A 20,936-nucleotide genomic window follows, 5' to 3' on the forward strand; every position below is an offset into this window, starting at 1 on the left:
AAGGAGGAATATGATTAACGTTAAAATACACTTTACAGAATTCATCAACTTATCAGCTCCATCATGCTTGATACTGTAAGTCAGGTGGTGAGGCGATTAGTAGATGTCACCTTGTTGACATTATGCAAAAAAAACCTCCGCCACTGTTCTGTCATTGTAACCTGACAGGTCAATAACACTATAGAGTGGCCCGGTAATACTGCACAGTACTGATAAATGTAATTATTAACATATTTTTTGTAAAACTGAGATTGAGTTATTTTGTTTCTTAATTTAACTTATTGTATTATAAATATATTTGCAAAGGCTAATGTTTCTTTACAAAAAATATATAAGAGCCGAAGGACAGTAAAGAAAATGCAATTTTTGTAATTAGGACACGGAAGGACGACCATCTATTATTTGCTATTATATTCTAATGAACCGTTTTGCTTTCATAATCACAATCATAACAATTAAGTGGTCCAGTCATTTGAATATTTTAGTAGTAGTGTTGCAAAATTGAACGAGTTCATATGGGGCCTGAGCCTCTTATACCAGATATTCTGACTGTAGCAATACATAAAATCCAATAGTCCTCCAAAATAAACTCTGATTCATTCTTCCTTAAGCTGTGCAGTTGTTGCTATCAATCATAGCTTTCTATATCAGCCTGCCACATATATAAAGTCATACAGTGTGGTGTTGCCAAAAAAGAGGGGGAAGAAGAGGAGGTGCCTATAAAAAACAATATAAGGTCCAAGCTCTCTGTCATTTATTTCTATCAGTGGGGTGTAAGAACAGTACAGGAAGCGTGACTCTGGAGCAGAGATTGGCATTTCTTTCCCGGTTCCCTGGTGGCAGAGACAGGGTTGGGAGGGAGAGGTGGAATGGGATCTGAGTGCATGTGATCGAGGGCCAACCCAATTACAGGAGTATTCTTAGCGTGGCAATGGAGAGAGTAGAGGCCAGTTAGGCATGGAGGCAGAGGGACAGAAATAGCTCAGCAAAGAGTTATGGTGGACATACCTCTATGGGTGTCTGAAATCAGCTGAGACTGCACTGGCTCCTGCCTTTCATTTAATGTACACATGTCAGACTCTCACATCTATATTTAGAATCTTATAGAATGTAATGGTAAGAGTGGGTATCAGTAACTCCAGCACTGCTGGGTTTGTTACATGAAACATACACAATGTTTTTTTATTAATTACTATACATTTGAAAGTGATATTCTTACATATCTTGATTCCCGAGAGCAGTCATTTGTAACAGGAATTTGGATGTACATTTTTTATTAAATTCTCTGGGGTGTCCTGGTCTAACCTCCGAAAATCAGCAAATTTAAGCAATTGTTCCATATACTGAGAAATACACGTATAAGCTTCCTTGGCAAGAAATAGATGAGAAATTTGATATAAATCTTATGTCGGTCATCTCAATATGGCACTATACCACTAGCAGCCGGTTAGCTTAGTTAAGCATAAAGACTGGAAACAGGGGGAAAGGTTAGCCTGGAAACAAAACCTGCCTACCAGCACCTCTAAGTCTCACAGTAACACATATATCTCATTTGCTCAATCATTTTTATTGAAAGCTGTCTTAAAACAACAAGATTATGTGCCTTGGCCATGCACAAGCGAAGCGAAGAAATAGGGTCGTGTCCAGGTGGTAACCCAAGATTTATGAAACTCTCAAGATAATTAAGGTTAATCATTATTTTTGGTGGTTACAGCTAGGGTTGTCCTTTAGACACGACCAAGAAATAGTTGTGTACATGATATTTATTTTCCTAGGGACTGTGAAGACATGACATGCCCTACTCTGCCTCTGACTGGCTTATCCTGGTATTTCTACCTTTACCATAACCTAAGCAACCCAACCAATGACGAGTGCTGTTGCCAATCAGAGGCAGAGTAGGACGGGTCAATGACTTTGCCATCTTTGGAAAACTGTAACTCCCTTATAAAGCCTTCCTTGTTTCCCCTCTGTTGATAGTCTTTATGCCAAGGTACTTTACGCTAACTTAGCAAACACGCTGCTGGCTGTAGCTTCATATTCAGAAGAAATCGATCATCTCATCCAACTATTCCTTCATCTATTTCTTAAATCAAAGTAATTTGAATAAATCGTCAGCAGGAATTGTTTTCTGTCTTATGAAATTTTGTCTTCATTCCCTGTGGATTTAGCCTACTTTAACTTTACCCAATAAAACACTTTGTCTTTGAAAAGTCCTCATAATGTAAATAAAGATATCGTCTCGCCTAGCTTGGTAACTAGACTCCAGTAAGGGATTGGTAGACCTACAAGCTGCACAGTGTAGCCTAATTCATAATTTAGAAATATTTAAACTCATGTTCACTCATTCAATCATCTTCAACCGCTTATCCCGGGGGCGGGTCGCGGGGGGTGCTGGAGCCGATCCCAGCTGACATCGGGCGTGAGGCGGGGTACACCCTGGACAGGACGCCAGTCTATCACAGGGCACATGGAGACGAACAGAGACAGACAACCATTCACACCTACGGGCAATTTTGGAGTCATCAACTAACTTAATGTACCAAAATATCAATTTGGTCCTCTGTAATAAGGGACAACAAATATGAACTGTCTTCAATCAGGTAATTCAGATTAATTCATTTAATTTAGTAATTTCCACCGTATCGTCATATGATATGGAATAGTACATTACAGTCAAAGAAAGAAGAAAAGTGATTTATTGAAATTCATGTATGAGATTTCATTCAACTTGTGAACGATGCCATTACATCAACATTAATATTATTAAAGTAATAATTGTATAATTTATGATTTATTTCTCAAATATACACACTTGTTCATCCAGAGACTGTTAAGTTGCGATCAACTCTATCAGCTTCTTCACACATTTGCTGGTCTCTTGCTTTACAGGCCAAAAATCTCTGGGTTACATAATTTTATCATTTTAGAGCAAATAGTTTATACATTTTTTTTCTTTTTTTCCTGTAATTGTGCATGAACTAGTATTAGTACTATTTATCCTACATATTCTATCAGCACTTGCTTGTTCAAGCCCAAGCTTACAGTTAACTATCTTTATCATACATCAACTTTAACACAAAAGGTGATGCAAATTTATAGTTAATCTGTATGGAATTAGTATGCAATCTGTTCCCCATTTATTGTTCTCTATTTTAACCAAACATTTACACATGGTGTGTTTTTCTGTTTTCATCCTTCGCCAGATGGATGGTGATTTGACCACAGCACTTTCCGATACTGGTAAAGAAGGGGCTGATGAGAATGTTCAGTATGCTGCCCCACACAGTCTGAACCCAGTGCATGTTGATGAGAAGCAGCTGCACACAGGGCATGATTAACCTGGAGAGATACAGGGAAGATGATAAAGCTTGAGTTCATCTTGTTGATAAAATATACAAGTCCTCTTACACTCCCAACAAGGTTTTCCACTTGGGATAGTGTAGGGAAAAGGTAGAGGTAACATTTTTAATTCAGCTTCCTACTATATGATCGTTATTTACCAGAAAACACATTTAGATGTTCATCTAAGTCTTTCTCATCCCAGTGTGACAACAGTCCTACCAGATGTGAAGGCAGCTGAGCACAGCGAAGAGGATCCCTGCTGCCAGTGAAACCGGTACTGCCAGAAAGAGGGAGATGAAGCGGTAGATCCACAGCCTGGACACCTCAAACAGGGCGTGACTCCACAACCACACCTTATCAAAGCTTCGCACCGATGGAGGCTCTGCAATCACATCCTCAAACGTGACCTCAGGACACACACAGAGACACTGATTTCTAGGGACAGTTTTCCTCCAGCATGTCAAATACAGTACTAAGAACTGGGGGCTTGGGTATGAAGGTATGGAGGAGATATCTTACAAATCTTGACATGAAGACATATGGGTAATGCATGCAAATGTATTGGACTGAACCATTTTACTTGCACTGTAGTTTTTTTCTCATTATCTATTGAACAGTGCAGTGAATGTGCATGAATCTCCTCACCAAGGGCAAAAATACAACTGTGTGTGTGATTATATCCACTTGAGGTCAGTGTTATGCAGCATATTGATATTTACTACATTCAGTTGGTAGACTTACAACAAAAATGAAAGACATTGGCCTAGATAAACATTTTCACTTAAAAACATATTTATTTCTATTTATTTCTATAATTTTAAAGCATTTATCCTCATCATCATAATGTAATAAAAACAAAAATATATTTTTATTTCACTTCTTTTACAGACCTGTTAAGTTTGTCTGTTTCTCCAGACAGACCATGATGCACCTCAGCTCATGTCCTGATAGTTCTCTGTAAAGGTTTGCTTTGTGTCGGTTAATGGCTGTGATGGTGCACACTCATTACCTTAAGACTCTTGTTGACTCCTTTGGGATCCCTGTCGTGAATCAGAGGCCTTATGTCACTGTGGGTGGAATTCAGATCGTCAGGTTGTACATCCACTTTGACATCCATCAGTTCCACTGCTGGTATCATGTCTTTTAGTCTCTGGTCCTCCATTTCCACATTAAGCTGTGGCTCTGTTGACTGCTATGGTCATGTCATCGAAAATATGGAGGATGAGCAGGGTGTAGCAGGAGGATGGCTTACCACTCTTCCGCCTTGTCACTGACACCGAGGTGGAACATAGTGGACTGCTGACTGCTTTGCTCTTGTTGAGGAATGTCTTTATTGGCTTTTGAAGGCTTATCTTTAGTGACATTTTACATGTGACACACTGCTTGGAAAGTCTCATTTAGACCTGCATGAGAAATGGCCAATGGCCATCGCCGATCAGCTGTCCTCCATAAATACTAAATGAGTAAAGATGATCTACCTCACTTGGCAGTGATGGTTAGTCCTCTCATCATGAAGGCACAGTTGGCAGTATTGATCAGGCGCGTCAGTAGCTCGTGAAAACATCCGGGGCTCTAGCCCAAAAGTCAGAGTCCTTACCAAACAGGGTTCGGGTTTCTCCCCCGAGAAATTTTTGAAATTGGGCTGATAAACATGCAATTGTGACGTAGTTTGGGAATTAAAGGAAATACCTGGTCATGTGTGACTCCTGTCGGGGCAGGTCTACTGAGGAGGTTAATTTTTAGGTCAGCACAGACACCAGCAGCCAGAATGAGACATGAGAACAGCCTGCAGCCTCAGAAACACTGACATGCACCGACCCGATGTCAAGTGGACCGTGTTGAATCCACTGCAGGTCTCCTGAAACTGTACAATCTAGAAGACATCACTGCTCTGACGGACATTTTCTCTCCTGGCCAGGTGTTTGGGTTTAACCAGTTAACTGGACACTTTCAGCTGAAAGTGTATTTCATCTGTGGCTGCTGGTAATGCAACCACATAAAAGTCTACCATACTGGGCTATTTTCATCATCATTATGTTTTTTTTGATGATGGCAGAGAGGTCCAGGGCTATTTCCAAGAGATCCGGGGCTATAGCCCCGAATGCCCAGGTCTAACAACGAGCCTGGTATTGATCCATTTAAGGTCCCATGTTGTAAAAAGTGAGATTTTTCCTGTCTTTTTGGATTATAAAGCAGGTTTAGGTGCTGTATATATATTGCAAAAAAAACAAAAAACGCTTGATCCACAGAGAAATGCACACACCCTACTGTATATTCAGAAACTGTGCCTTTAAATGAGCCAGTTGAGATGTCATAACTATACTATATACAGGTAAAAAGTGTCGCTGCATTGCTGTTACAGTCAGTCCCCCAATGCAATGATAGCGCAGAGACACAGAGAGTGTAAATGTGGAATCCAACCAATCATAGCAGACTGGGAGGGAGAAACATAGCATTTCAGACAGAGGGTGAAAACAGGTATATTCAGACAGACCGTATAAGAAAAATAAATGTTTTTCGAACATTGAAGTATGTTTAAAAAAAAAGAAAAAGTAAAGTATGTTGTAGTAAAAACCCAAAATATGTAAATAAAAAATAGGTATTAACCTGAAAATGAGCCTAATATATCCACTTTAAGAAAAGGGTTCTCTGCAGTTCAACAGCTTTATTCAATCAGGTCATTAAAGAATGGATGTAGGAAAATGAACACGACATTCCTAAATAAAGACAATATCAACTAGTTTGATTTAGCTCTTAACCTGCATGAACTAATTTGTGTGTGTGTGCGTGTGTGCGTGTGTGTGTGCTAAATGTGATCCTGGAGACACCTACTGTAGCGGAGTAGGAAGGGTTTATATATCTGTCTGTTGGTCTGTGGGCAGATTTTTTAACGGTGATAGCATCACAACCGTGCAAAGTTACAGTCATAAAACATACCAGGCGTGTAGCTGAGATCAAAACGAAGGCCAAGTTCGAAAACAGGTGTGGCCAGAGCTTGTGGGCCTAAAGTAGGGGCATATAAAGTTGAGATGGGCCATTGTGCATTAGGATGAATTCGTCAGTCAACACACATACAAACACACACTGCATATTCCATATGTCTATTGTTGCCAGGTTTTCACAAAGGAATTTACCTTGGTGTTTGGTGCAGCGATAAAATAGGAAAAGAAAATGACTGACAAGTCTAGAACATACATATAAAATAGAATTTTTTATAATAAAAATATGGAAAAAAATCTGAAAAGATCAAAAGTATTGACCAAGAAGTGTGTAAGTCTACAGTATGAAGTGGCATAAAGAGTATGTGCAGTGTACAGTACAGAGATATAAACCCCAAATCAGTAGCAGTCTCCATTATCACTTAGATACACTGTTTGTTGGAAATTCTCAGAAGCTTTCTTGTCAGAAATGTTCAAATAAAGAGGAGGGAGGAGAGTTTCACTGGTATTTAGTGCACTCTGTTGACCATGCTCTGTCTTTGTAGTTAAACCCCCCCCCCCCCCAAAAAAAACCCATTGTTTATCACTGATGGTTAAATCAGCTGCATTTTCCACTCACACATGTGCAAATAGCTAATTTGTTCTCAGTGCTAATTCTAACAGGCTTGTGTTCCCATTGCAGCACTGCAGCAGTAGAGTGGAGTCAGGAGTCTGATTAGCTGATGATTAATGCTGTGTGTGTGGAAATTATGGTGATGTAGAGCCCCCGTTATTGTGTTGTGATTGAAAGTATTGATGGTGAAGCTTTATTTGTCACAATAAAAATGTGCTGTGGTATGGCATAAATATTCCTACAAATAACATGAGGCATAATACATTGAAAAAAATGAATTTACCATATATTAAAAACCTATTCAGTGGGTATGCCTAGTTTTATTTCCTGGTTGGATACTACAGCGTGTATTTCAAACATCCATCATCAATGTCTTATAATCTATCCTGAATCTGAAGGTCACAGGTTCAGATGAAGTGGACAGTGGTTATGTTAATTATCAATAAGCTTGTCAATAAGATTGTCCTCTGCACCTGACTATCAACAGAAATCTTGATTTTGTATTACTTTACTTTTATTTTCTGTGTTTCATTAGTTTATCCCAGATGAGGCTTGTGACTCGACTTTGGAGTGAGTGTTCGGCCTGATGGGATTATGATTCCTGTTCAACAACCCTGACATATTTGGCTCAGTAGGAGACCTTTGCTCTTGCTGTCTTCTGTTATCTGTACCATGTACAAAAACAATCAGGTCCTAAGGTATATTTCATTTGCAGTGTATACGCTGCACGCATTATGAATGGTGGCAAAGATGTCTGCAAATCCTTTCTTGAAACTAACAGATTCAAGATGTTTCTGAAACATACCCACGTCTTTCTTATCAGTACATTAGTAAGTAATTAAATTCTGAACTCAGATTCACAAGAAGATATATGATGGTCGTCCATACTGTGTCCTTTGAGTTCCTTTTTGTTTGGTTTAGCAAATGCTGCATCTATATCTAGCTCATGTTTTGTTCCAACCCTGTTTTAGAATTTTATCAAATCTCAGCATGCACATTGTAGATTTTGTATCTTATGTTGTCAGTAGCTATCAAGTCCTGAATTCTGATCTAAAAGTTGCCCTGCTGGTCTCACTGTTAAATGGCTAGAGGTTTGTGAGGAGGAAATTAAATAGAGGAGAATATGGATGGACAAAAAAGTCTCACAGCAGAGGGTAAAGGGATGTGTTTTTGGTGAAAAGATGATTTATAAGGTTAAAAGTAAGAAGTGTGTTAGCAGTGCTGTGGGTAAAATTCAGCTTAATGTGAGGAGATGGATTATGAGATAACTGGATTTAGAATAACATAAATAGAAATGTTTTAACATTTGGAATGTATGTTTGTGTTGAAAACTGTTAACATATTAACATAAAGTTGCAAAAAAAAGTCTCACATCATGTTTCTGTTGATGTCAGTGTGTATATATGTACACATAACACCCTGGAAGGAAAGCTATTGCAGTATTCACCTCAAGTACACAACCACAGTTCTGGTAGAGTGGTGTATACTTCAGTTAGTGACAGCCATTCAGCAAAACTGTGTTTGCCGTTATTTGCTTAAACCACACTATTCTTCCTTATTCGCCATAAACGCTGTTTGTGAAAGAATAATACAAACAGTAGCGGCCATAAAACAGCACTTTGTTACCACTCTCAAAGCATTATCAAAGTCCAGTAGTGATTTCCATTGTAAATTCACTACCTCTGCCTCACCGTACCCATGTCGCTATTATAGCAGTCCATATTCACAGGGCCGTGTGCTACCTTACTGTCGGCCTCTATTCACATGTTAATGAGCCTCCATCTGAACGTTCAGGCCTTGTGTACTAATCAGTCTGCATGTAAAAAGCAGGCACAAGCCAGAATAATAGGATTCATAGCTAAAGCATACATCCAGCTTAAAGGTGTTCGTTGCTATGTGAGTCATCGACTCACTCCATTTCCATGACGACAGGGGCAGATGACATTCGCCGTCTATCAGCATATTTATTGCACACAGGAACTCTTGGGTTTTGTCCCTCAGATTCATGAAAGCTCCATCTCGTTAGTTATTCCACTGGTTGGCAACATTTACATCCTCTGAATGAATTTAATTCAACAGACTCAGTCACCACTATCACATTTGAATATACAGATTGTTATTGACATGAAAGTAGGATACAGTGGGACCAACACATGTTTATGTGGAACACAAATAGTTCCTAATTAAATACAATAAAACATTTAAATATCCATCCAATCATGACCTTGTTATTGTAGTTACACTCCAGATTTTCCTTTCTATAAATAATAAAACATTTTATATGTCATTAAAATCAGGCGTTTTGATATGTGAATGGAAAATATGCAAAGAGCAACATTTATCACTATTTCATATTTCATGTTACATGTTCATAGCACCTCAACCTAAAATGAGAAAGCCTACCTGAATTGGACAATAAAAGGCACTGGACTTTCAAGATGTTGTAAATCATAAATAAGTCAGTGTAGTCTAGACCTTCTCGTTATTCTCGTTAATTTTACTGAATTTAAAGCAATTCTTACCTTTCTGGCATTTTTATACTTGTCTTTTGTAATCTTAAAATGCTCCTAAAAAGTGTATGGTAGGCCGAATAAAATTATTTGTCGAGCTTCCTGCCTGTCATTCGTCGCTTCGTTTCAATTGCAAATTCGGGGTAGGTCGATCTCTCCTGAATTCGATAAGAGCTTCTACTTTGACAGACATCCCAGTGCACTTTGCCTCGTTGGAGGTCCAAAACTTCTGACTTCCCATGGCACTGGAACACATCATTTCTCTCTCACTGCATGTGTCGGGGGAAGAGGGAGCATCAGAGGTCAGGCAGGGGGAAGAGGGTGGGACTTTGGAGGGAAGCGCTGTGAGACGTGCCAGAAAGGTAAAAATTGCTTTAATTGAAAGAGATCCCTTCTTAAAGCCATTTTAATATATATATATATATATATATATATATATATACATGTTGAGTGACATAATCCACAGTCATTCTCCAATGCAAAAAAACTCTTTTAAAAACAGCTGGATATAATATAAGCTTCAGCAGAGTTATCCGAATCAAATGGGATTTTTTGCACAGAACAATGATGAATTTTGTCCTCCATAACTTACATTGAAAGAAAAGTTATTTTATTGGAAAAAGGAATGATTACATTAACCATTTCAATGTATATACTGTATAGGTAGTATTGTCTAAACAACCTATCTATAAAGAAAAAATGTTTGGCTATAAAAAAAGGGACATGGCGTACAGTATCTATTTGCACTGTGGTCTATAGCTCATGTTGGTCAATGTCTAAGCATGCTCCTCAGGTATTTGTCCAGGAATCTTTGTCCCCTGGTCTGTAGTGTTTTTGAGACAGGAGTTGGCACAGCTGGATGTGGTTTCAGCTGTGTTAGTGGTTCTCTGGATGAACTGGAGGAAGTTCTCCTGAAGGGAACCCTCATGGCTGGATGTCCCAAACTCTGCCGGATGGGTCACGCAGCAGCGCCGAAACTTTATCAGCTCTTCTCTGATCTGTCGGTTCAACAGCCCGTAGAAGAACGGGTTAACGGCAAAGGAGGAGTACGCCAGCCAGGTGACTGCTTCTTCTAAGTCCCCTGGGCTGTGCATGGAGCCAGTCAGAGACATTTGCAGGTGGAAGATGAAATAGGGCAACCAACAAACAAAGAACTGACCCACAATGAATACTAAAGTAAGAGCAGCCTTTCCTCCACTGAAGGCCCTCTCTGGAGAAAGTCTCTGGGGAAGAGTAAGGGTGGTGGTGATCATGGTGGTCTGGCTGTTGATGGAGTCTGAGCGATTCTTAGCAGGGTTTGCATTTGCCCACGTTGGCACAGCAGGGACTTGCTGCAGGGCTGCAGAACGAGCGACCTTGTACACGGCACAGTAAACAGCAAAGATAACCACTGTAGGAACCAGGAAACAAACCACACTGAAGAGCACAGCAAATACACTTCTTAGACGACTGTGGCTTGCGTGGAGAGAGCAGTGAGCTGCAGCGATAGAGCTCTGATGTCCATATGCTGGCCATCCAAACAACGTGACCATAGCTAAGAGGACTGACTTAACCCATATAAGGAGCATGACACCAATAGCGAGGTTGATGGTCATCTTGACTTCATAACGCATGGGGTGTACGATATAGAAGTAACGCTCCACACTGATGGCTGTGATGGTGAGAATGGAGAGACAGATAAGGAAAACATTGAGAAAGATGTAAACCTGACACTCCAGGACAGTAAACACCACGGTGCCAAAGAATGCTGAGCTGGATATGATACCCAAAGGCATGAGGAGAATGGCACACAGCAGGTCCACTGCACAAAGGTGACACACAAAAGCGAACCTCTTCAGGTGAGGAGCGCGGGCGATGGCCACCATCACACCAGTGTTGGCCAACAAAGCAATGAGGTTAAGGGTCACCATGCAAAACAGCCCAAAAAGGTCCTTTATCTGGGACTGGGAGCTTGTGACGACGCCCACGTTGGCAGGAACGGTAGGATTGGGCTCCCATAGGGCAGTGGTGAGATTTGTCACTGAGGGATTTGGAACAGAGGCTATCATGGGAACAGTCTTATTGGCCATTATTCATTAACAAACTCCATTCCTATCTTAGACGTCTTCATATGCAGATGTCCTGTGTTGAGAAAACAGTCATTTATGAGCATTTTTAACGCAGTACAGACATTTCAATTGCATTGATCTAACTATAGAGCAAGGCATCTCTGTAAGTCTGTATGTGAGTGTGTGAGAGTGTCTGTAATTTGCATATGTCTGCTTTACACTTGGCAGGTATATTTAGGGGTACCCAAGGGAGTGAAGTGTTGAAATTGGTGCAATTTGGCCAAATGGTGGTGTTATAACAAGAAACTTTACATTTTGGCTTTACACTTTTGAAGTGTAAGTCACATGAACGTTTTTTTCCAGGATTATCTATGCATATAAATTCTGTCAATCTGCATGTAGATGTGTTTTCCGCCATTTTTAATTGTGTCCAAATCTATTCTTTGCTACTCCTCCAACATATTTTGAGCAATAATCACCAAATCTGTAATCCGTACCAAGACAACAAAGAGTATTATTTTTTCTAATTTTTGATGTTCCACACAGTTTTGCTGTAGCTGGTCCCTAAAGTTTGCTCAAATGCTCTGGGCACACTGTGTACATTTGATGTCTGAGGGACCATGACATATTTGGTGCAATTTGGCCAATAGGTGGCATTGTGGCAGCATCATCTCATATAAAGAAACGAATCTGCCTGTGTATGACTGTCCTTTGTATATCTCAAGAAACGTTACAGTTTCCGGGTCAAGCAACTGCCCCGCTCCAAACGATCCAACTCTGTGCGGGATTTATGGGGATCTATTGAATGAAATGGGATATAATATTCATGATTCAAGACTATTTGTGTATTATCACCTAAAACTACGATACGAAAATCTAATTAATTACATGCTTTGTGATTAATTCATATAAATTAATTAATTGCATATATCAATATTTGCCATGACAGGCATTTAAAATAATCCCTGTCATTGATTGAGCCAAGCAACATTTTGTCGCCTGCTTCCATAATGTATGCTATTCAGTGATGTACGGGGTTGAGGAACATCATAAAATGTGATTAATCTGCATTTGTATTGACACATTATTTCTTCTGTGATAATTTAATTGAAATGAACTTGTTATTTTGACAGCCCTAGTTTTTACATTACCCGAAGGCCACACAACACTGAACTCTAATGTAGGTCGTGGTCTGATTTTGTAAATATCATTGTTAAATAACTGAAAATGATTTTGCGTTTACAATTTTAGGAGACTACTGATTTCTAATTGGAACTTTTACGTTTAAAGTGTAACATAACCATACACTTAATTGGAAACGGTTTACACTTTGTAGGAAAGAAACTAAATAGCAATGACTGGTTTATATGAACTCAAATATTAGCCTCCTTGAGGACCCTTTCGGCACTGACATTAAAGAGTTGTGAGGACAATGGGTTAATAAAAAGACTCAGTAGTAGGAGCCGTCCGCTGTAGTTGTTTTAGGTCCAACTACAGTCTGATATATTTGTTTCTTGACATTACATCTGCAAATTCTCTTTTTAGACTCTATCCATTAAAAAGGAGCAAACCGAAGGAATGTAGCTTTTAGATGGTAGATAAACGACAGCTTTTATGAGTATACAAGAGCTAATGTGCATATTCGTTTTTTGTGGGGATATATGGGGGGAAATGAATTGTGATGTTACAAATCCATTATGGACTGACATGTTAAAAGGCAATTAAAACTTTCACCTGGATCCATCTTTAAAAGCTCTGAACACACATTATGCAGTTCAAGACAAATCATTTCTATCATTTTACACTTTGTCACAGTCTGTTCCTGGGAATAAATTGGCAATGTTAAACTTTTTTCTCTACAAAATGTCTATCTATAGAACTTTAAATAGCATTACCTGACATTCAACCTCCTGTATCTGGATTATGCCATGGTGTGCAATGGTATATGATAACATTATAACATGAAAGCATATAAAAAACACTGAATACGCATCCAGTGACTTACCCATGATCCACTGTTTGTGTGGTACAGTTCAGACCAAACCAGTTGTTTGACCTGACAACGCTCCTGTTGAAATCCTGGATATTTTGGCTTCAGTAGGCCTAAAGCAGCTTTATTTTTGTTTTACAAAAAGTAAAATAGTCAGTCCTCCAATTGAAAAGTCCAGTTAACTCAGAGGTGTCTTGAGGCTCAGTTCTTCTGTAAAGAAGCTCCAGACTTATCACACATGTATATCTCCACTTACAGAAGTACTGGTCAATAATTCCATGATGATTTTTGATGGTAAATTATGTTTCCTCTCTCTCCTCACCCCTCCTCCTATAACACTTTCATTCCTGCCCTGTGCTGTGTATGGCAGTGACTGTCACACATTGTATTGTGTGATTGTTGTTTTTTTTTTTTTCTTTCACATAGACACACACTCCACTGTCCCCCTTCCAGAGCCATCATCCCTGGGTCCTAATTTCCACCATGTTTACCTGGATGCAGTCAGCTCTGTATCTTTGAATATTTTATTGGAAATTGAGGCAACTGTAACATTACTAGGGAATGGAACTGTTCCTCTTATGTGAGTAAGGGATTGATTGTTGTAGTCACAAAATAAAATGCACCAGGGGAGTAGTTATAATATATATTGCGGGAAAAGTGGAAATACCATTAATTTTATGTTTTAAGTTTCCCGCAATCTGATCAGCAGCATCTGAGCTCTCTGTACGTTTAGACACTTTGTATCTTGATTTGAGAACCAACGGTCATGGACAAGAATAGTCCTTCATTTATCCTGTCCTGTTTATGTTGATCAGATGTTCACAATCAAATTTGAAATCACAGGCAGCTTAATATTTTCACTATCAGACATTTCTTTTTAAAGAGCCAAAGACATAAGAAGATCATGTCTAGTAAATGTAAATCCATTCACCTGATTCTGGAACAATAAACAATTTCCAGTGTTTAAATGGGGTGTAGCCTGTGTAATAATTATTTTTTACTCAAATTTGTAGTGTCCAAGTACTTTCATCATATTTTGTTTTACCTATCCTTCTCTCCAGGTGGGTAAGAGAGCGGGATTATTACAGTATCTGAACTCAAAGTAACACAAAAGGGGAGAAATATAAACATTATTTGATAATATGCATTTCTAATTTTCTACACAGGATGTATAATAATATTTAATCTTTTTAACCTGTAGAAAGTTTACTAGCATCTTTAGGACTCAACTTGTTGACACCACCATCAGCATCTTTATCTTTATGTATAACTATCATGCAAGTAAATCATATTGCCTTTTATCAAATGGCATCCAGCACCATATTGAAAATGTCTCACATGAAAAAATTGTTAGTAAAAGAACTTTAACATGTACCTGTAAAACCCTCCAAAATAGCATTAAAGATCAAAGTCTTTGAGCTCAACATTCAAAGAAAAACATTACAACAAGTTGAAGGGGACCTTTAGTTTATTAACTAATCATTGGTTCAAGTAATGCCTTAGTGCAAAAAAGCTGAGGTTATTACATTCCACAGAGAGTTGCTCTTTACTGACACCATATGGTGGCATTTGTAACATAGCTAGAAGACATATTGGGCTTCAAATTTGCCCAGGCTATTCATGACTTACATGCTATATTGCTTTGAATAGTAGAAGCACTTTCTTAGTCTTTCTTTTGAAGTTACAACAGTGCTTGAACGTACCCACATATTGCACTATATACCTCTGCCTTTAAACATATCTATGCATCAAATATAATTCTTACTTCTGCTCTACGATATGACATTAGTCAGATATCTACAACTGCAAGTGCATGTGTCAAAGCCATCCTACATATAATCCTGTATGTAAAAGTTAAGCTTCTTAACCCATAAGAGAGGTGCCAAATAGTGCATAAGATGCAGCATGTCATTTGAAAACAAAACTGTGCAAATATTGAGAGGCCTTCTAGACATTTAAAGACATTAAAAATTAATAGCTGTATGAGTTAGTATGGATGTGCAGTTTATCACACTCAGGCCTGTTTTTCAGTGTGCAAAATATAAGGCACAGAGAAGTCATTTATAAATCATGGTAGGGACATATGCACAATAACTGTAATTATAAAGACAATAACCATATTATTGTAGGAAAACTGCACAGTCAAGTATTTTAGGGAGCCCCTTGTAAAGAGGGAATGATGAACTTTTCTGCTTGTTTTCATGAGTTGAATAATTAAACAATGTGAAGCTCCAGCAGGTAGCGAAGGCGACACTGGCTCTCTTTGTAGATGAGATATTCACTGTTGCTGAAGTAGCTATCTGAGTACTGGGGCTGCTGTATGGGCTTACCCTGAGGCACAGAAATCTTCTTGCCTCCCAAGGTGATAAAGATGTCCTTGGAGGGATCTGAAAAAAAGGGAGTTAATCTCTTATTTGTAAATTGTGGGGGGGGGGGGTGTTGGGCAAAATTAAAGATACAACTTAAAATTTTCACGAACTGCTCGATTTTTAATACACAAAAGACATGTAGCTCTGTTAATATATTGTCAATAAAATTAAATTTTACTCAAATTGAACAAGTATGGTACCTGGCTCCACTGTTCCTCGTGCCACCACACTATCAAAGCCTGCAGGGGCCTTCTTCAAGGAGCTGTTGTCTTTAGTGATTGGATGTTCTCTGCCGAGGGCTACCTCACTCAAAAACATCACTCCAGTATTTTTAGATGTACTCACTAAAAATACATGTCAAAAAAGGGTTTTTCAAACATAATATTATCATAATGATTGCAATCAGTGTCGTTATTATTTGTAATGCAACCTCACCGTAACATGCTGACTTGCTGTTTTCAGATGCAAAATAGATACCACGACCAACACGGCCTCCTGAATGGGGCATTATCCTCAAACCACTCTTCAGGATAGCTGCCACCACCGCTATGTTTGTACCATGCCACAGCAGACGTCTGTTCTCCAGACCATCATTCTCGCTAAACCGCTCTCCCTGAAATGTGCAACGTATGCGTTAGGTCCTAGGACATGAGACTTCTGCATCTTATCGAACAAGATGACTCCAGTTCGTACCTCTGTCTGTCGATCGACTTCCCAAACATTGACAATTTTTGGTTTACGATAGCCATCTGAAGTCACTTTCAAGTATTTTTCTATGATCTTTAAATGAGAAAAGGTTGGTGGACAAAAGGACAACATGAATGGAAGAGGAGTGCTTTGCATTTATCAAACCTTTTCATCATTTTTGACAAAGTACCTTGAATGATTCTGTATCTTTGTCCATTAGAGTTAGGCTGCATTTGAGAGAATTGTAGTCCTGGTCAAGAGGGTGAGGAGCTGTCTCTACCAACTCTTCCTGAGCCTTTTCAGTCTCTGACTTCAGAGTCTGGGCAAGCTCGATGTCAGCCAGCACCTTTGAAAAGAAAAGTACAGTACAGTAAAAAGAGAGTGACTTTGGAACACCAGAAAAAGACCTTGTGCTCCTAAAAAATCTCACCATAAGCATCTCTTTCTTCTTCTCCACAATCTCTTTGTCGTTGATGGTTGGTGGTCTGTTCCGGCCAAAGTTGTGTGGGATAGTGGTGAAGAACTTTGAGGAAAGTTCTTCTAGTTTGTTACTCCTCTTTTGGTTCATGGCTGCCTCGATCTCCTCCAACACTTCAAAGCCTTTTGCAATCTGAGTCTTACTGAGCTTGCCTAAAGGCATCTTCTTGATGTCTGTGTAACATCCACACACACAAAACCCCAAATCAGACTAGTTATCATATGTTTTCCGTCTTTTCTAAGTATTTTCTCATGCTGTATTTTTCCTATTTTAAAGGTGCAAATTATTATTATTATTATTAGAAAAAAGGCATTCAATGACAATGATCTTGTTAACAAAGTTCATATACGATCAAAAAGCTGAGATAATGGGAGAAGTTGAGTAAATTCAGACTTCACCCTCTCTTTGGAGCAATGGTCAATCATTTACATGTCACATTCTGCCCTCTTTGATCTTCAAGATTCCCTACGTTTAAGGCACTGAAATTAAGCTTAATGTGTACAAAGCTAAGAGTTTCCCATCCAATCCCATTTAGTACAAAAGCCACTCCAACAGGTGTGTTACAGAACATATTTATGCACACTGAAATTCTGCAGACTGCACAAACCTGTTATGTATTAAAATGGAGAGTAAACAGAGACACACCCACCTAGGTTCATACATTCCATCGCCTCTTTGAACATGTCGTTGCTGAAAATTAGCTCTACAAGCTTCTTTGTAGCGTTGTCAAGGGTGCAAGCATTGACATTTTTTGCGACTTTGACATTCTTTCCATCAACAACATCCACCTGCAAATATAAAAACATACAGCCAGTGAGATTTTTACTGAAACTTTCTTTCCCTGATTAAGTCACAGATGTTACAGATGGTGGTGACTAATTCTTTGAGCCAACGCTTCTATATTTCATATTCAATGCTTCTTGTTCAAGTGAGATGTAACATTTACGTTACCTTGACCTCAGCATCCTGCTCTCCATCCACCTCGATCAGGGTGTACTTCCCAGAGTAAGACACAAAATTTGACCGATCGCTCCAGTTGTTCTTGGTCTTGTCCTTAAACTTTTTCTCAAAGTCCTTGATAGCCTTCTCAAGCTCATCAAAGTCATTAAGCTTTGATTGTCCCACTTCACCCTGAATTTAGATTGTAGATGAGGCAATCAGGGGCAATTTGCTTTATGTATAAAAAATTAAACACACCAACATGAGCTGTACAAGCTGTCAGTCCAGAATTAAATAGATGTTTTCATTCCGGTGTGCAACTACAGTAGTTACTAATATTTAAAATATAATAAATGAGAAAAACAAAATAAAGTGGTGCTGCAAGATTGGTCGAAGAACTATTAAATTAATCGCCCACCAATTGTTCTGAGTCACTTTTTAAGAAAAAAAACAAATCTCTGATTTTCTTTCTTAATTTCTTTTTTCCTCTATGACTCTAAACTGAATACATTTGGGTTGTGTACAAATAGACATTTGTAGACGTCATCTTGGGCTTACAGAAACACAGATCAGCATTTCACCCCATTTTCTGACATTTTATGGACCAGCAAGTAATCGGTTAATCGAGACAACGATCGACAGATTAATCTATAATGGAAATAATCGTTAGTTGCAGCTCTAGAATAAAGAACAGAAGATAGTTTAGTAGGAATCCGCCGTAGGACAAACTTACCACTCTACCCCACCTGTTCCATGAATGGTAACGGTTGTTTTCTTTCACAACTTGAATGACATAAAACTTATTGTTGTTATGTCCAATGTTGGTCTGATTGAGCATGCAGTCATAGTCCTCATGTACCTGGTGGAGACAATACAGAACAATTTTTCACATAGTATTTTTCTCTTTACATATGATTGCATAACATTCTGCAATGTGCACTTATGTAAGCAGGGGTTCAATTATGCTGGGGCTGTCCAGGGCTCAGGGCTTCTTTTCTGTCAATGAATTTACTTAAAAGCTGCGTAGTAGATCAGTGACCTCAGTTTAGGTAAAGCACCTTAACACTGGTGGCCATCTGCCATAAAACGGAAAATCTGAAATCTAGTTACTAGTAGGCTAGTCCATAATGCTGTGCTGTACACTTGCTTTGTTCAAGATTTTCAAAATATTGCCATAGCAATTTGCCCTCCTACACCTTTTAGTACGTGAAGCCTTACTAACCAACAGTTCTCATATTCTCATATGTTGTAAACTGCTGTGGACTACATTTAAATGTATTGCAAATGTCCAATCCAATACAAATTTGATGTAAAAGAGGATTAGTATAAGTAGATTAGTATATATATATATATATATATATATATATCATTGTATGACCTTTATCGGGACAGGAGATTTTCGTCATATCGCCAAGCCGTGCTTTACTTTGAATACCTGCTTATATATAGCGTGTTTTCTGATAATTCAATAAATAAATAGTCTGTATAAAATAAAGCTGATTTCTCTTTACTCCTGTGTGAATTAAATAATTACCAAATGGAAAGTATTGAGTATGTTCTTGTTTTAATTAAAGAACTTCAGTGCAAAATGAACATAACAGAGGGGTCATGTAGGTGTGACATAAAAACTAAACAGCAATCTTCAAATTATATTCACTCTCAAAATATTTTACATAAGATTTCCTCTGCCATTTGACTTAGTATGTGTTTGTTATTATCTTTTCATTGGTTTGCATTGTATATCACCATATCTCAATATGTGATTTCAATGCAATATGATTTCATTGACAGACAATAAATTATCATACTGAATTATTTCCCAGCCCTAAATTCAAGTAATTTAACCAGATTAAAACGGAAAAAAGTGGATCGTACACCTCTAGAGTAAACAGAATATATTCTAGTGTTAAACAACATTTCTTACCTCTGCAGAGCCTGACAGTGGGCAGTGCTCATCCACCTTCCTCCTGGCTTTTACCTGTGGCCCTGCAGCCAGGAGGGCCTCTTTTGCTGAGGTGAAGGCATCCTTGGGCTTTGGTGTCTCAGGCTCCTGTTTCGCCTTCTTGCCACCTGCCTTAGCTGCCTTAGCAGAAGCAGCTCGTCTTTTTGGTGCCATGATCCTGGCTGAAAAAAAAAAAACATGCACAGAAAACGTGCCATGTTGGTCATCTGAGCATAATGCCTGGACAAGCTCAGACATGCCCACACTGAGCAGCAAGACAAACGAATTAATTATCCAGTCCATGTAACTACTACTTTACAACACCACAAGCAGCGACATTAATACGTAGTAACGTTGATAACCATTCACCATTTTGCAACAATAGTTTTGCTGTGTTTCCGAACAAGGAAGCTATAGTGCCTCCGCCCTCCTGTTTATTCCGAAGGCGACCTGAACTTACCCTTTAACTTCAGATAGCCTCAGCGTCAGGGAGAGAGGAAAGCAGACGTGCTCACCGGCAATGTATCTGTTCTGTTGAAGCTGTCACCGGACTGGGTCCAGGCTAAACTGTCTGACTCAGATTTTCGGGAAGTTTACATCAATTTACCAGTCAGAGGAAGAGGTGGAGCATAGTCTCTGGCTCTGCTGTATCCTGTATTTTCTTGCTGCTGCTGCTTCTGGGTGGAATTGAACTCGAAGTACAGAGCCAGATAACGGCTACCGCCACCTATCTTTTCTCGGTATATATTGTTTTCTCCCAACATTAATAGCCTAATATTTTAATACTAATAATTTCACCATCTCCCTCCTTCGCTCATACCATTTCTTTCTTTGCAAACGTTAACAGAAAATCTAATCTTGTCCAAAGTTAACAGCACTGTTGTTATCTCCTGTTGGTTGGCTTTGTTGAATACTCGATGCTGATTGGTCATCATCATACAGGGAATGCATTCTCCTGTACAGACTCGGGAGGACCATTTTACCAACCGCGACAGCGATGCTGGTAGGGGAGGTCGGGGTAAGTTGAGCCAAAGGGTAAGTTGAGCCACCCCTTATTACTAGGGAATGGGAAAAAAACA

At 38.9% G+C, this 20,936-nt stretch overlaps 3 protein-coding genes across 3 annotated transcripts; all 3 read right to left on the minus strand.

Moving 5' to 3' along the window:
• Positions 1–2,575: 2,575 nt before the first annotated feature.
• Positions 2,576–8,111, minus strand: LOC310966012 (caveolin-2-like). The gene is made up of 3 exons (XM_083939799.1): positions 4,352–8,111; positions 3,562–3,749; positions 2,576–3,339 (listed from the first exon to the last, which is right to left on the minus strand). The coding sequence occupies exons 1-3, from the start codon at positions 4,502–4,504 to the stop codon at positions 3,165–3,167; spliced, it is 516 nt and encodes a 171-aa protein (XP_083795925.1). The 5' UTR covers positions 4,505–8,111; the 3' UTR covers positions 2,576–3,164.
• Positions 8,112–10,180: 2,069 nt separating this feature from the next.
• On the minus strand, positions 10,181–13,577 carry gpr61l (G protein-coupled receptor 61-like; the record flags this gene model as incomplete). The annotated part of the gene is made up of 2 exons (XM_083938522.1): positions 13,458–13,577; positions 10,181–11,525 (listed from the first exon to the last, which is right to left on the minus strand). The coding sequence occupies exon 2, from the start codon at positions 11,471–11,473 to the stop codon at positions 10,181–10,183; it is 1,293 nt and encodes a 430-aa protein (XP_083794648.1). The 5' UTR covers positions 11,474–11,525; positions 13,458–13,577.
• A 1,321-nt stretch (positions 13,578–14,898) lies between these two features.
• Positions 14,899–20,515, minus strand: parp3 (poly (ADP-ribose) polymerase family, member 3). Its single transcript, XM_083938487.1, has 11 exons — positions 20,318–20,515; positions 19,840–20,039; positions 18,649–18,774; positions 17,928–18,107; positions 17,626–17,764; positions 16,929–17,149; positions 16,689–16,844; positions 16,505–16,591; positions 16,247–16,424; positions 16,012–16,155; positions 14,899–15,829 (listed from the first exon to the last, which is right to left on the minus strand). The coding sequence occupies exons 2-11, from the start codon at positions 20,029–20,031 to the stop codon at positions 15,657–15,659; spliced, it is 1,596 nt and encodes a 531-aa protein (XP_083794613.1). The 5' UTR covers positions 20,032–20,039; positions 20,318–20,515; the 3' UTR covers positions 14,899–15,656.
• Between the last annotated feature and the right edge of the window lie 421 nt (positions 20,516–20,936).

The sequence above is a fragment of the Echiichthys vipera genome, assembly GCF_963691815.1.
Source record: "Echiichthys vipera genome assembly, chromosome: X".
In the NCBI taxonomy this organism is placed as follows: Eukaryota; Metazoa; Chordata; class Actinopteri; order Perciformes; family Trachinidae; genus Echiichthys; species Echiichthys vipera.